The sequence below is a fragment of the Saimiri boliviensis genome, chromosome 14 (assembly GCF_048565385.1).
Source record: "Saimiri boliviensis isolate mSaiBol1 chromosome 14, mSaiBol1.pri, whole genome shotgun sequence".
In the NCBI taxonomy this organism is placed as follows: Eukaryota; Metazoa; Chordata; class Mammalia; order Primates; family Cebidae; genus Saimiri; species Saimiri boliviensis.
The window spans coordinates 2,871,880-2,888,008 of record NC_133462.1 but is presented as its reverse complement, the minus strand read 5'-3'; the positions used below and the strand labels follow the sequence as shown (position 1 = coordinate 2,888,008).

At 47.0% G+C, this 16,129-nt stretch overlaps 1 protein-coding gene across 2 annotated transcripts in view; it reads right to left on the bottom strand.

Moving 5' to 3' along the window:
- NLRP13 (NLR family pyrin domain containing 13) overlaps nucleotides 1-16,129 on the bottom strand; it is a 32,640-nt gene that overhangs the window by 6,357 nt on the left and 10,154 nt on the right. For both annotated transcript variants that reach the window (XM_003944037.3, XM_010331929.3), the window contains exons 6-10: nucleotides 12,786-12,956; nucleotides 10,113-10,277; nucleotides 7,063-7,233; nucleotides 3,630-3,800; nucleotides 1,087-1,257 (exon numbers count right to left, since the gene is read on the bottom strand). In XM_003944037.3, coding sequence (XP_003944086.3) covers nucleotides 1,087-1,257; nucleotides 3,630-3,800; nucleotides 7,063-7,233; nucleotides 10,113-10,277; nucleotides 12,786-12,956 — 849 coding nt within the window. The remainder of the gene's footprint in view (nucleotides 1-1,086; nucleotides 1,258-3,629; nucleotides 3,801-7,062; nucleotides 7,234-10,112; nucleotides 10,278-12,785; nucleotides 12,957-16,129) is intronic.

The following is a 16,129-nucleotide window of genomic DNA, read 5'->3' as shown; positions in this document are numbered from 1 at the left end:
AAACACCACAAACCATAAAGCCCTTCTTTTAGAAAGAAAAAAGTCGGAATGTGTCTCTCTTAAGGAAATAGTTCAATAAATTGCTTCACTGGTTTTTTGGAAGTAAAGATGAACTTGATTCAGAATGCATTTATGCCAAACTATCTTAAATTTGGCACTGCAGATAACATTAAGCTATTCATGTCTCTTTAAGGCCTATGAGAGAACAAGTCTAGTTTATGTTTAAACCAATAATTTAATTCGTGGTGTCTATAAAGTAGATTTAACAATCTCTGAATAGAGGTTTGAGGTGGCTGGTAAGTTTGACTCGGTTCATTCGATACTAACAAATCCTAATAAACACCTTTTCTGCAAACATCACTGAGCTATTGTATTAACCAACCCTGGAGCCATTCCCTACATAAGAGATTGCTACCATGTCAGCCACGTTTGGCAAAAAATACTAGGTTTGAGAACAGACCATCTTAGTCTGCTGAGTACACATTGCATGATGGTTGAAAACTGAAGATTCGCCGTGCAGAGAGCAGGCTGCGCCCCACCCCCCAGCACCTGGCACCCACAGTGGGCGGACTGGGAGAAACAGTATTTACAGTGTACCAAGGATGGTGGTATCAAGAGTAAACACCTTTCTAAACTCAGAGCTTATCATCCAGCAGTAGACATTTTTTTTTTTTTTTAAGGTGGAGTTTTGCTTTTATTGCCCAGGCTGGAGTACAATGGTGCAATCTTGGCTCACTGCAACCTCCGCCTCCCAGGTTCAAGCAATTCTCCTGCCTCAGCCTCCTGAGTAGCTGGGATTACAGGCGCTGGCCACCATACCCAGCTAATTTTTATATTTTTAGTAGAGATCGAGTTTCACTGTGTTGGCCAGGCTGGTCTCAAACTCCTGACCTCAGGTGATCCACCCACCTCGGCCTCCCAAAGTGCTGGGATTACAGGCATGAGCCACCGTGCCTGGCCAAGATTTCTTAAAGGAGGCCTTTGTCCTTACTCTGTCTCACTTTCTAACCCCTGATGGGATCCTACTGTTGGATCTCCCCGAGAATAGAGACGGGAGACTCTGTGGGAAGAACAGCATCAACTCACCCAAGTGTGTACAAAGCATGATGTGAAGGTTTCAGAGCGTCACACAGCAGCTTGATGCCATCATCCCGAAGATCATTTTCTCCAACGTCCAAGATTTTCACATTGTGATTGTGCTTGAGGGCAGTAGCCAGCTCTTGACAGCCCTCTCTTGTCAAAGAGCAACCTGACAAACTGCAAAACAAAAATATACAGAAGGGGGAAGAGTGATTGCACCTTGAAGGCATGCCGTGCTCACACCTGCCCATCTCACATCCCAGGAAAGGAGAGACTCCGAAGCCAGACGTTTGTCCTACACCTTGAATCGGGAGGGTGCGAGTCAGGAGGACCCAGACACCTCCAGGGGCTCTATTTACCCGCGACAGAAAGAAAGATGGCACAGCAGTGCAGCCCTCTCCCCCCGTGCCCGCTGCAGGTGTGCCAGCGTGAAGGGCATCTCTTTGATGTTTGCCACCCAGCACCTGGAGTTGCCCTGGTTGCCACAGTGCACCTGTCTAAGCCTTCGAGTGCAGCCGAAGAGCTGAAGAGACCGGAAACCTACCCTAATGGCAGGTCTGCATTTTCCCGACTGAATTTCTGTGTGGTAATAAGCTCAAAATAGTTACTCCAGGTGACTGGAGAACACACAGGACTATCGGGGAGGGATGACGAGAGGAGGAAGGAGGAAGAGACAGGAGGAGAGGAACGTTGCAAGGCTGATACCCTTCTGTGGAGAAGGCACATGGGAATTCAAAATCCTTAACCCTTTAAAAAAAAAAAAGTTTGAAAAATGTCCATGTGGCTAAACCACCGAAGGCCAAGTCTGAGAACTGCCAGCCTGATAAACCATACGTGCAAATCAAACCCCACACAGCCAGATGGCCGTAGAGCTTAGACATGGTGGTCGAAGGGTGTAACAGTCTCAGCCAGCAGGAATATAGTTGTTAGGTTTGGGTGTTTTTTTTTTTAAGACAGTCTCACTCTGTCACCCAGGCTGGCGTGCAATGGTGTGGTCTCGGCTCACTGCATCCTCTGCCTCCTGGGTTCAAGTGATTCTCCTGCCTCAGCCTCCCAAGTAGCCGGGATTACAGGTGTGCACCACTACACCAGCTGGGATCACAGGCATCCATCACCACACTCGGCTAATTTTTGTATTTTTAAGTAGAGATGAATTTTCACTATGTTGGCCAGGCTGGTCTCGAACTCCTGACCTCGTGATCTGCCTTGCCTCAGCCTCCCCAAGTGCTAGGATTACAGGTGTGAGCCACTACACACACCCAGCCTTGCGATCTGTTGCACAGCATGATGAAGATAGTTAATATTCTGCCTTTCTAAATTGCTAACGTAAGCACCTCCAAATGTTATTACCCCGACAAAAGTATTTGAGGTGACGGGCACGTTAACTAGCTTAATTATTCCACATTGTATTCATAATCCTAACACTTTGAACCCCAAAATATACATACAGATGGTAAATTTACAATAAAGATAATCCTAACACTTTGAACCCCAAAATATACATACAGATGCTAAATTTACAGTAAAGAGATTAAAATTTTAAAAACAAAGAATACCTCCAAGTTAGTAGGGAAAAAAATGCAGTAGGATTAAAAAAAAAACCCGTCAGCAAATGTTATCAACAGGTTTTTTTATCTGGATGTTTATATAAATGGTTGTCAGCATTTGAAAACACACTCAACTTCATTCTTATAAATGCAGATACAAACATAAAACAACTTTGCGTTTACAAAGGAAGACGTGTGACCCTTGGGATGGGCCTCAAGATAATCTTAGAGGAAGAAATTATTTCAACCATTGTGGAAGACAGTGTGGCGATTCCTCAAGAATCTAGAGCCAGAACTACCATTTGACCCAGTGATCCCATTACTGAGTGTTGGTGAAGTTTTAGATGTAAGGAGATAGGCTGTGAATCAGTAACTGTTGAAGTTTCAACATGGATTAGGTTATATGCTCTTCTCTCTACTCTTAAGTTTCAAATTCCGCTTGAAGAATAAAAAATACGCTGACTGGCCAGGCACGGTGATTTCATGCCTTGGTACATGGTAAACCACACATTACCAGCACCCGGTAAAAATTCAGGACACAGCGTCTCTAATGAGCTGCCCTGGTAGACCACACTTGGCGTGATTGCTTCAGCTGGTTGCCGGAGGAATTCAGTGCGTCTCGTGTGACTGCACAGGAAGAGGACTCCTCGGAGCTTGTGCTGGTCCCGAGTCCCTTTCCCTTTGCTGATTTGCCTTGTGTCCTTTCACCATGAAGTGTAGCCGCATGTATGACTCTGGGCTGACTCCCGCGTCCTCCCAGAGAAACATCAAAAACTTGAGGGCTGGTTCCAAGGAACCCCGGAAACACACATGTTCACAGCCATCCCACGCTCCCCTCACAGGGACCACCCCATCCCATAGCCCCAAGAAAACCAGAAGCTCCTCTACAGCCAAGAGCTAGTCCACACCTCACTCAGCCCCCAGCAGGGACTCAAGCATTGGTGGGCCAATTTCCCTTGCTCTCTTCAATCCACGGAATGAGACGGAGCCAAGAAAACTTACTTCAGGCTCTGCAGGTTACAATCTGGGCGACCCAACGCCTCACACAGGAACTTGACTCCCTCATCTCCCAGGCAGTTCTTGCTCAGATTCAGGTGCATCAGGGTCCTGTTCTGCAAGAGAGCATCTGACAAGTGCCTGCAACCCTGTGCTCCCAGCTGGCAAAACCAGAGCCTGCAGGGCGAGAGCCAGAGACGGGTGCTCAGGAAAGCAGGCCAGACCCAGGCGTCCCAAGTCCACCCACACAGCAGCTCCCTGGACCACCGTCTTTCTTTCCAGCTGGACACCAACCCAGGCTGCGCCAGTGTCCTGTGCACCATATCCCTCCCTCGGTCCAGATTTCTGCAATGAGCACACCAAATCTGTGCTTATTAGTGGTTGGTTTAGGAAAAGATTGAGAAAAAAAAACTTTCAAGGCTCCAAGGCAGTGGTGATAAACCCCCAGCTGTGGAGCCAGCTGGTTGTGGGTCCGAATGGGCTTTTCCGTCGGCAGCTGGGAAACCCTCAACAAGTTGCTGCTGTCCCTTCAGCCTTACATTGCCTTCCATCCTGAAGTGCAGCAGGATGGTCTATCAGAGCCATCAGCGATCGAGACATGAGCACACATGTGCTTGGGACGGCACTCGGCAAACAGGCAGTGTGCAGGTTACGGAAGATAAATTACATCACAAATGGAGATGGCATGTATCAGATATGTATGTACTGCATAATATGTGTTAACATGTTTTATGAAAATATATGTAGTGATAAAATATCATGTTAAATATTAACTATAATTACATAGTATGTAATTACATATTACATAATACATATTTCATCGAATTTCACGATACATGTTACAATTATACATGTATATGCATATAATCACAATTACATTATAAATTATAATTGTTTACATAATTATAGTTGTGATTATATAGTTAAAATTATAATTGTGTATGATCATGTTCCAATGTGTAGAATTAACACAATTATAATTTTACTAATTATTAGGATTATAATAAAGTTAAACTATCTGAGGGTTATAAGTTATTTAGGGTTATAATACTAATTATAATTGTTATGATAATGGTGTTACAGTTCTACACTGTATCATGATCACACACATATCATTACACACACTATTAACTCACATTCTATGTATGAATCACCTATCGACGTGCTCAGTCACGGAGACTCAGTGCTGAATGAGCACCAGCCCTTTGCTCCTTTGCCGCTTCCAAGTCTGTGGTTCTCCACGGTAATTGACTTGGTGACACCTAGAGGCCCTTGGCCAGTTCTGTGTTTTTTATACTCACCTGACAATCGTCCAGTCTGAGGAAAACCCAGCTTCCCCTCTATTCCACACCTGCACCAGAGAAGCGCCACGCCGCCGGAGAAGAAGAGCCCTGAAGCGTCTCACCACGTGCACCACGGCACAGGGGCTCTCATCCCCACCCAGCAGTCCTCTGGACGCCCGTCGTCCTGCCTACGACTGCTCCCGTACCCTCTCTGCATGGTCCTGCCTACGACTGCTCCCGTACCGTCTCTGCATGGTTGCTCTACAGGCATCTCGAGCTCCTGCGTCCCAACCCAAACGCTTTCACCAGCCCCTGCTCTGCCCCCAACATTCCCTGTGTTGGAGAACGGTCCTGTCCTTTCCCTGGCTGCCAACCTCATCCTCTGGGAGGTGTTCTTGGTACCCTCCCTCCTAAACCACCTGGAATCCATCAGCAAACCCTCTTAGCTCTACTGAAGAGGGAGAAGAAAAATTAAAGCAACCTAATACAAAAATAAAATTAATGCAGCAAAGAGAAGCAGGAATTCCATTGTCTTCTGTGAGTCCTTCCCCCTCCCGTGGAATTGTGAGCTACTTTGCAAGTTTTATAAGTTAATGAATTCTTGCATTCTTGTTCTCTATAGCTGATAACTTCAACACAGTGAAGGTCATAAAGAATGTGCAAGAGGCAAGACGCCGGCCTTCTGGGCGCTGCAGCAGAGGCCATAGACGGGGCCTGTGCTAGAACCCTTGAGCTCTACACAGAGTGAACATCTGGGTCTCACAGCAACAGTCCGAAGTGAGCCGAAGTTAGGTGCCTGTCACTGCTTGATGAATTGTCTTTGTTCTGCACCTGCTAACTCATCTTAGTGCCACTGTGTACTTCACGTACAAAAAGTCAAGCCCTAGGCCGGGCGCGGTGGCTCAAGCCTGTAATCCCAGCACTTTGGGAGGCCGAGGCGGGTGGATCACGAGGTCAAGAGATCAAGACCATAATGGTCAACATGGTGAAACCCCGTCTCTACTAAAAAAATGCAAAAAATTAGCTGGGCATGGTGGCGCGTGCCTGTAATCCCAGCTACTCAGGAGGCTGAGGCAGGAGAATTGCCTGAACCCAGGAGGCGGAGGTTGCGGTGAGCCGAGATCGCGCCATTGCACTCCAGCCTGGGCAACAAGAGCGAAACTCGGTCTCAAAAAAAAAAAAAAAAAAGTCAAGCCCTGTCTTTGTGAGGCACTCAGCCATCCTGGATGCGAATCTGTGCTGGGCTAGGTACACCAGAACTCCTGCAACCTCAACGGTCTTTCCCGCCTCTGAAATTCTCCAACACTACCTCTGGTCCATCCCGAACTCCTATAGCCACCCTACAGGCCGCCCCTCCTACCCTCCCGCCTGGCGGATAGGAGTCCCATCTCTTGCTCGTACGGGCATCTTAGTGCCCACCCTTCAACAGCAGCCTGCACCGTCTTTCAAAGTAGGTCAGATTAAGATAACGTCCCCCTTCAAAGCCAAGGAAGGCTTTCCATGTCACTCTGAACAAAACAGATTCCAACACAGCCCAGCACATCGCAGGCACCTCCACCTGCCAGCACTGCCACCCTCACTCACTTTACCCCAGCCACGCTAGCTCCTCCCTGCTCCTCCAACACGCTGGGCTCCTTCCCACGTCAGGCCTTCTGTGCCGCTGTTCCTTCTCTGCATACAGCTGCCTCCCTTGCTCACCTCTTCACAAAGGCTGGTGAGACAGGACTGCTGGGACATCAACCCCACCCCTGTCATCCGACTCTCATTCTCCTTTGTTTTTCTTTGTATCTATTGTTTTTACAGGTCACTCATAAAACCGTCTCCCACCTGAGGAGGAAGTTTATCTGTCCTATCTACCACCTGGACCTTGAGGCCTCATCTGTCTCTGCTGGGAGCTCACACACCGGTGGACCAAAAAGTTCATCGCTTCCTAGGGTCCTTGTGGAAATGAAGTTTCTCGGCATGACCGCCAGAGATGGAACCAACAGACCCAGGATGCTGCTCAAAATCTGTTTTAGAGCAATTCCCGGCACACGGTCATGACTCAATGAATGTTACTTTTTAATGCTGTCAATAGATCTCAAGTGAAGAAAGCCTTGCTCTTGCTCTCTGTGTGCACAGAGTCTTTTCTAGAAGTGGAGCCGGGGAACACTTACTCCAGCCTCTCTAAGACACACTCGGGGTGAGTCAGGGCAGCACCCAACAGCTGCATGCCAGAGTCTTGGAGGCGATTAAATCCCAGGCACAGTCGAGTGACTCGTCTGATGCTGATCAGGAACAAGGCCAGGTCCTGACAGCTGGGCCCCGATAGGTGGCATTTCTCCAGGCTGTGGGACGTGCAGGAGCAAGGTGAGCCTCAGCAGTGACACCCAGGTTCCTTTTCGTTCTTGACCCCTTAACTCCCGAGACCCCAACATTACAGGAAGATTAAACTGGAGAAAGAACAAAAGCTTGAAAGAGAAAAAGGGCCGGGCATGGTGGCTCAAGCCTATAATCCCAGCATTTTGGGAGGACAAGGCAGGCAGATCACCTGAGTTCAAGAGTTCAAGAACAACCTGGTCAACATGGTGAAACCTCTTCTCTATTAAAAAAAAAAAAAAATTAGCTGAGCATGCTGGTGCATGTCTGTAGTCCCAGCTACTTAGGGAGGCTGAGGCAGGAGAATCGCTTAAACCAAGAGGCAGAGGTTGCAGTGAGCCAAGATCGTGCCACTGCACTCCAGCCTGGGTAACAGAGGGAGACTCCCTCTCGAAAAAGAAAAAAAAAAAAAAAAAAAAAAGCACAGGAAGGAGATAAAGATGAGTCAAGGTAGGGTCTTCTGACCCTCAGCCCTCTGGACGTGTGAGCTGGATCACGCCTAGGTGTGGAATGAGGGGCTCACCTGTGCATGACCAGATGTCAATCATAACTGGCCTTTATCCACTAGATGTTACACATCAATAGCATCCTTTGCACCTCCGGGACAACCAACCATGTTGTCGAGGCATTGCCACATGTCCCCTGGTGGGGGGGGGGGCAAAATCAAATCAGTGGAAAACCCCTAGATCTGGGGAGGATCAAAGAAGCCTAAGGAGATTATGCAAAGAAAGACTGCCTGGTCAGACAGCCATGATCAGGGGAGGGCAAAGCTGGCTGGAACCGAGGCCCAGAGCGAGTGGTGGGAACGAAGAAGAGGCGCCATGGCTCATGCCTGTAGTTTGGGAGGCCAAGGCAGGGCGGTCACCTGAGGTCAGGAATTCAAGACCAGCCTGGCCAACATGGCAAAACCTCATCTCTACAAAAATACCAACAAACAACAACAAAAAAGCTGAGCATGGTGGCGCGTGCCTGTAATTCCAGCAACTCGGGAGGCTGAGGCGGGAGAATCACTTGAACCCAGGAGGCAGAGGTTGCAGTGAGCCGAGATCCAGCCATTGCACTCCAGCCTGGGTGACAGAGCAAGACTCCATCTTACAAAAGAGAAAAGTAAAGAGAAAAAAGAAAAAAAGAAAAGCAAACCATGTCAATGTGATAAGTAAACACAGTAGGTGGATCCCTGAGATTCCCCAAAACATACCCCGATACCACCCCTGCTGTGCCACCCAAACTTGCAGTAAAGATGCTTTGGAAAGGCAGCAAGACTCACGACAGCTCCGTCAGGGGATTCTTTGGTAGTGTGGAGGACTCCCTCGGGCTTTTCATATCAGAGAGATCGTTGTCCCCCAGGCTGAGGAAGTTCAGACTCGAGTTCTTGGCGAGTTTGAGAAATTGCTGACAAATGTGATGGGTAAGACCACAGGATTCCAACCTAACACAGAGGCCCCGAGACAAACCATTAGTTACTCTTTTTTTTGTTGTTGTTGAGACAGAGTTTCGCTTTTGTTATCCAGGCTGGAGTGCAATGGCGCGATCTCGGCTCACCACAACCTCCACCCCCTGGGTTCAGGCAATTCTCCTGCCTCAGCCTCCTGAGTAGCTGGGATTACAGGCACACACCACCATGCCCAGCTAATGTTTTTGTATTTTCAGTAGAGACGGGGTTTCACCATGTTGACCAGGATGGTCTTCATCTCTTGACCTCGTGATCCACCCGCCTCGGCCTCCCAAAGTGCTGGGATTACAGGCGTGAGCCACTGCACCCGGCCCATTAATTACTCTTGGAAGGAGTGATCTGCATTTAGAGACCCACTCTGCTCTCTGAACAAAAGCTGACTTCCTCCCTCTTCCTCATCCCTTTCAGAGGTTGGATGGCCTGCATGTCCATGCTACTCAAAGTGTGGTCCGTGGTCCAGCAAGAGCACGACTTGGTAGCCTATTGGAAGTGCTCATTCTCGGCCTGCCACAGTGGCTCATGCCCGTAATCCCAGCACTTTGGGAGGCCGAGGTGGGCGGATCACCTGAGGTCAGGAGTTTGAGACCAGCCTGGCCAACATGGAGAAACCCTTTTTCTACTAAAAATATAAAAATTAGGTGGGTGTGGTGGCGGGCGCCTGTAGTCCCAGCTACTCAGGAGGCTGAGACAGGAGAATTGCTTGAACCTAGGAAGCGGAGTGCAGTGAGCCAAGATAGCACCACTACACTCCAGCCTGGCAACAGAGTGAGAGACTGACTGACACACAGACACACACAGACACACACACAGACACACCTCTTTCTCAGGTCCCACCCCAAATGTGCAGGGTCTCTGCAATTGAGTTCCTGGAATCTGTATTTCAAAACACCAGCTAGCTTGGACCAGGCACAGTGCCTGATACCTATAATCCCAGCACTCGAGAGGCTGAGGCAGGGAGATCACTTGAGTCTAGGAGTTCAAGACCAACCTGGGCAACATGGCAAAATCGCATCTCTGCAAACAGTGCAAAAATTAGCTGGGTGTGGTGGCACACACCTGTGGTCCCAGCTACTCGGGACTCTGGTGGGAGGATTTCCTGAGCCAAGGAGGCAGAGGTTGCAGCAAACTCAGATCGCCTCACTGCACTGCAGCCTGGGCAACAGAATGAGACGCTGTCTCAAAAACAAAACAAAATAAAAAAAGCTCCCCAGAAGTGAGGCTGATAGACAGTAAAACTTGAGAACTACTTCTCTACACATCGGAACTTTTTCCTTTACTCATCTTTCTCTGTCTCCTTTTGCTACAGTGCTTAATGCTGTCAGCCCTCCCAATGGATCGTGGAATCTAGGGGTATTCTCTCAACCCCCCAACAGATCTAGAGAGCCAAAGACTTACCACAGATACTTGAGTTTGCAGGCTGAGTGTCTCAAGGCTTTAAGAATCAGGGGGGCAGTCTTTCCCAGCTTGTTAGAGCTCAAGTTCAGATGGGTCAGCTTGCTGTGACCCTGGAGGGCAAGAATGAGCTCCTTGAGAATCCTCTCAGGAGTTACCGACTTGCACCTGCGGGTGGGAAGGGACACAACAGCTGGATTGAGGGAAAAGACTGGTTTCCAGGATCCTGCTGCCACCTCAAGCTGCCCTCCACCACACCCACTGCCAAGGTTATACAGGGGACACAAGGAATCAAAAAAACAAGGGCCGAGTCATGGTACTGGTACTCCCCAGAAAGTCAGTAAGCTCAGTTGGATGTACTAAGTCAGGAATCTCCCTCCCTCCCTCCTTCCCTCCCTCTCCTAGAGACCTATGGTGAAGAGGTCCTGGGGCTGCCTCTCTTCTGGGAAATGATCCGCCTTCCCCCCCACACCCCCCACACAATCCAACCTAGAAAAAACCAGCAAGAATAATTATCTTGTATTTTCCAGAACTTTTCTCCTTGAGAACTATATAAGACCGAAATTTAAATATTAAAAGAAAAAATTAAAAAGACTGCCCAATTCCATTACTGGCTATGTGCCTAAAGGAACATAAATCACTCTATTAGAAAGACACATGCACATGTGTGCTAATTGCAACACTATTCGCAATAGCAAAGACATGAAATCAACCTAAATGCCCATCAGTGACGGGCTAGACAAAGAAAATATGGTATCTATACACCATGGAATTCTACGCAGCCATAAAAAAGAATGAGAACATGTCCTTTGTAGGGACATGGAGCTGGAGGCCCTCATCTTTAGGAAATTAATGCAGGAACAGAAAACCAAATACCACATGTTCTCACTTTTAAGTGGGCGCTGAAGGATATGAGCACATGGGCAACAACACACACTGGGGCCTGTTGGGAAGCGTGGGTAACAGAAAAGGATCAGAAACAATAATGAATGGGTACCGGGATTAGTGTCTGCAAGATGAGGCCGGGTGCGGTGGCTGACGCTTGTAATCCCAGCACTTCGAGAGGTCGAGGCAGATGGATCATGAGGTCAGGAGATCAAGACCATCCTGGCCAACATGGTGAAACCCCATCTCTACTGAAATACAAAAATTAGCCGGGCATGGTGGTGGGCACCTGTAATCCCAGCTACTCGAGAGGCTGAGGCAGGAGAATCCCTTGAACCCAGGAGGTGGAGGTTGGAGTGAGATAAGACCATGCCATTGCACTCCAGCCTGGTGACAGAGTAAGACTCCATCTCAAAAAAAGATTAAAACATAATAAAAATATCTGGGTGATGAAATAATCTTGACAACAAACCCCCATGACACACATTTACTTATGTAACAAACATACACTTGAACCCTTGAACTTAAAGTATTAAATAAATAAAAGAAGGCCACGGTCACAGCCACCTGTGGCTTCCTCTCCTGAGTCTGGTCCAGCTTACCCAATACACCGAGGTTTGAACAAAGTCATTATGATCAAACCTTTCACTCTTAACTGGTTGAATCAACATACTCATCTAGGTTTTAGCCCTTGAAAGTAAGCCCTAATGGTAGGGGGAAAGCCAGACAATTCATTGGCCAAGATTCCAGATCAAACAAATCCCACCTCCGATTCAACGCTCAGCATCACTCTCTCCTCTACAGCTCTTTCTCCCACTTGCTGGTTACACAAGGTCCACCTCCGTGTGCTAATTCCTTCTGATCTTCAAGCCAGATCTGACACCCTGTCATTCATTCCTCCTTGGATCCTATTAGCAGGGGGACCAACGTGCTTCAGTCCACAGTGGTGCTCCAGCTCCGGAGAGGACACTCCCCCTTGCTCACTCGCCCACTCCCCGTGACGCCCCTCTTGGTATTACTAAGCATGGTCTCCTCATGGAGGGCACGTGTTCTCCACGGTGCCTTCTATCCTGTTTTCTCAATGTGGAATGATCTCTTTCCCAGGTGTCCACAGGCACGGTCCCTCTTCCTCCCTCACCATGAGCCAAGTCAGTCTTTACTCAAATACCTTTTCGGTGAGGCCCTTCTGCCTTTCCTGCCTAAAAAACGCAAGCCACCCTCCTCACACATCGTTTCTGAGCCTCCGGTTTTCCCTTTCTTTGGAAGATGCCACCCTCTCGGATGCCATTACGATGATTTTTCTTGCTCCCCTGACACATGTAAGATCCCTGATGGCACGACTTATCTGTTGGCTTCACTGCTAGAACCTCAGAACTGAGAGCAGAACGTGGCACACAGAGATGCCCAGAACTCACTCAACACAGGAGCGACCCATCAAATACCACCTACTTTTTCTTAGGACACAAAACAGTTCTCACAGACGACACACGTCTGTAGCTCTTCTCAAGTGCGTTGCCTCCACCATATCCTAGACGATTTCTACCCCTTCAAATCCAGCTCAAAACAGCAGGACTGAGGTCCCAGTGCAAGATCATTCGTCATAGATCGACATTTAGAAATTTCAGCCTACTTCGCCTGATAGCACTTTCATAAATACGAGCACAGTTTATTTCACTCTCCTGGGCACCTCGCTTGCCTCCTGGAAAACAGATAACCAACTGCACTCATCGAGAAAGAAGTGGGGTGATTCTCCTAGCGTACCCTCTTGAACTGCTGGCGTCTCACACTTACGTCAGCTTTTGGAGTTTGCATCTTGGATTTTTTAGCGCAAGACAGAGAGCTTTCACAGACGAGGCATGGAGCTTGCTGTTACTCAGGTCCAGTTCACGCACATTCTCATTTCTGACCAACGTAGAGCAAATACTGTTCCACGCATGCATCCTGGAACTGACCACGCTTGTCCTTCATGAAGGAGAGAGAGAAGGCAGATTAGAGCAAATTAGCCTCAGCAACACCCAGAATACAACCTCCGGGACACAGAAAGCCCTAACAAAATTATTACAATTTTCCTAATGTGGCTGGGGGCCGTGGTTCACGTCTGGCATCTCAGCACTTTGGGAGTTCGAGACCACCCTGGCCAACATGGTAAAACCCTGTCTCTACCAAAAATACAAAAATTAGCTGGGGATGGTGGTGTGTGCCTGTAGTCCCAGCTACTCGGGAGGCTGAGGCAGGAGAATTGCCTGAACCTGGGAGGTAGAGGTTGCGGTGAGTGGAGATCATGCCACTGCACTCCAGCCTGGGCAACAGAGCAACACACATTCTCAAAACCAAAAAAAATCCCTAATCCAATAGGCTCTGAATGTTAGTAAGAATTATAATCAAGTATGAAAATCCTAAGTCAAACTTTATTTCACAAGAGATGAGGGAAGTAAAACAGAAGAAATGTTTCTGAATTACTTCCGGGGGATGTGCAGTTGTACCCTGCAAGCCCAGAGTTGCGACACTGTTGGAACCGTGTTTCTAGCTTTGGGGGTGTGCACATGTCTATTTTCAAATAAAGATTTCCAGGGCCCATCTCAGATCTGGTTAATCAGAATATCCTAAGAATAGGAATTGAGAATTGAAACCAAAGTGTGGTTTAACATCCCTGTACTCGGCCATCTGGGACAAAGCACAGAAGCCTGTTTTCTTCCCAAGTAATACTGGACTCAGACACAGACACCTTCATTCCCTGCTCTAGGGAACAGCTGCTCTTGGGTGATAAGACAAGGACCCGAGTGCCTGGCTTACTTGCCCGGGCTAACTCTCAACACTTGCTTCAAGACGCTGGCCTACCAGTGCAGGGCAGTTATGTCAAACTCTGGCCAATCCAAACCAATTATCTACCTTTTATTACCCACCTTAAAAATTAAAATAAATCACCCACCCCTAAAAAAAAGTAAAATCACCCACCCCTAAGAAAATAAATCGCCCACCCCTAAAAAAAAGTAAAATCACCCACCCCTAAGAAAATAAATCACCCACCCCTAAAAAACATAAAATAAAATCACCCACCCCTAAAAAAAAAATCACCCACCCCTAAAAATATATATAAAATAAAATCGCCCATCCCTAAAATAAAATCACACATCCACCCCTAAAAAAGTAAAATAAAATCACCCACCCCTAAAACAAAAAATGAAATCACCTACCCCGAAAATATATATAAAATAAAATCGCCCAACCCTAAAAATAAAATCACCCACCCCTGAAAATAAAAAAAATCACCCATCCCTAAAAAATAAAATAAAATCTCCCACCCCTAAAAAAAATATAAAATCATCCACCCCAGAAAAAAAATCACCCACCCCTAAAAAGTTACCCACCCCTAAAAATATCACCCACCCCTAAAAAAATGCACCCCTAAAAAAATCACCTACCCCTAAAAAAATCACCCACCCTGAAAAAAAATAAAATCAATCACCCACCCCTAAAAGAAAAACAAAACCAAATTACCCATGCCTTAAAAAAAAAAACAAACAACAACAACAAATCAACCACCCACCCCTAAAAAACACAAAATCAGATCAATCACCCACGCTTAAAACCAAAATCAAATCACCCTCCCCTAAAAAAAACCAGAATCAAATCATCCACCCACCACTACCAAAAACAACCAAATCAATCACCCACCTACCAAACACATTCAAATCAGTCACCCACCCCTATCAAACAACATTCAAATCAGTCACCCACCCCTACCAAACACATTCAAATCAGTCGCCCACCTTAAAAAAATCAAATCGCCCACCTTAAAAAAAAAAACAAATTGCCTACCTTAAAAAAAAAAAAAAATCAGATCGCCCACCTTAAAAAAAAACAATCAAATTGCCCACCTTAGAAAAAAAAATCAAATCGCCCACCTTAAAAAAAAAACAAATTGCCTACCTTAAGAAAAAAAACAATCAAATCGCCCATCTTAAAAAAATAAATAAATAAAATCGCCCACCTTAAAAAAAAACACAAAAAACAAAAAACAATCAAATCGCCCATGTTAAAATCAAACAAAATAAAAATCACCCACCTTAAAACAAAAATCCATCACTCACCCACCCCAATCAATCATCACCCACCCACCCCCATCATCACCCACCACAGGTTCTGAAAATCCACAGACATCCTCCTCTGTCTTTCTGCTCCTCAGACATGACTCGACTCCATAAGGTGCCTTTCCCTTACTGAAGTAGGGCTAACAAACTTGGTTTTAGGTGACCAGAAGCATCTGTGGTGTTCTTTCTGGCAAGTCGTGAGATGCATGCATGGTGACGTGGGCATGCGTGCATGCTCATTCCTGTGTTAAATATCCCAGTTAACTGGGTAATCATAGAGTCCATTTAAAATTACTGAGGAAACAGGTAAGAAGAACGGACAAGTGACAAATGACCACAGCATCAGAGTATCTAGTACCAGCTTTTGGGAAGGCGTGAAATCTTCAAGTGCGGGGTGAACATACCTAAAATGAGGAACGATGCTCACATCATCAGTCCTCACAATGAACGAAATCATTCATGGGGAAGCATTTTAAGAGCAGTTAGTCACGTGCTCCCACATTGAATCCTATCTAAAGAAGTTCCCAATTTATGTTTTTTTTTTTTTTTTTTTTGAGACGGAGGCTCGCTCTGTCACCAGGCTGGAGTGCAATGGCGCTATCTCGGCTCATCGCAACCTCCGCCTCCTGGGTTCAGGCAATTCTCCTGCCACAGCCTCCATGCCCCGCTAATTTTTTGTATTTTTAGTAGAGACGGGGTTTCACCATGTTGACAACGATGGTCTCAATCTCTTGACCTCATGATCCACCCACCTCGGCCTCCCAAAGTGCTGGGATCACAGGCGTGAGCCACTGCGCCCGGCCCCAATTTATGTTTTAGGGATTCCAAGACATGACCAATTACATCCAATACATATCAACATATAGCCATCCTTCAGTATCCGAGAGTTGGTTTGAGGACTTCCCATGTACTCTAAAATCTGAGGACGCTCAAGTCCCTGGTATGAAGTGGCATACTGGCCAGGGGTGGTGGCTCACACCTGTAATCCCAGCACTTTGGGAGGCCAAGGTGGGCGGATCACTTGAGGTCAGGAGTTCGAGACCA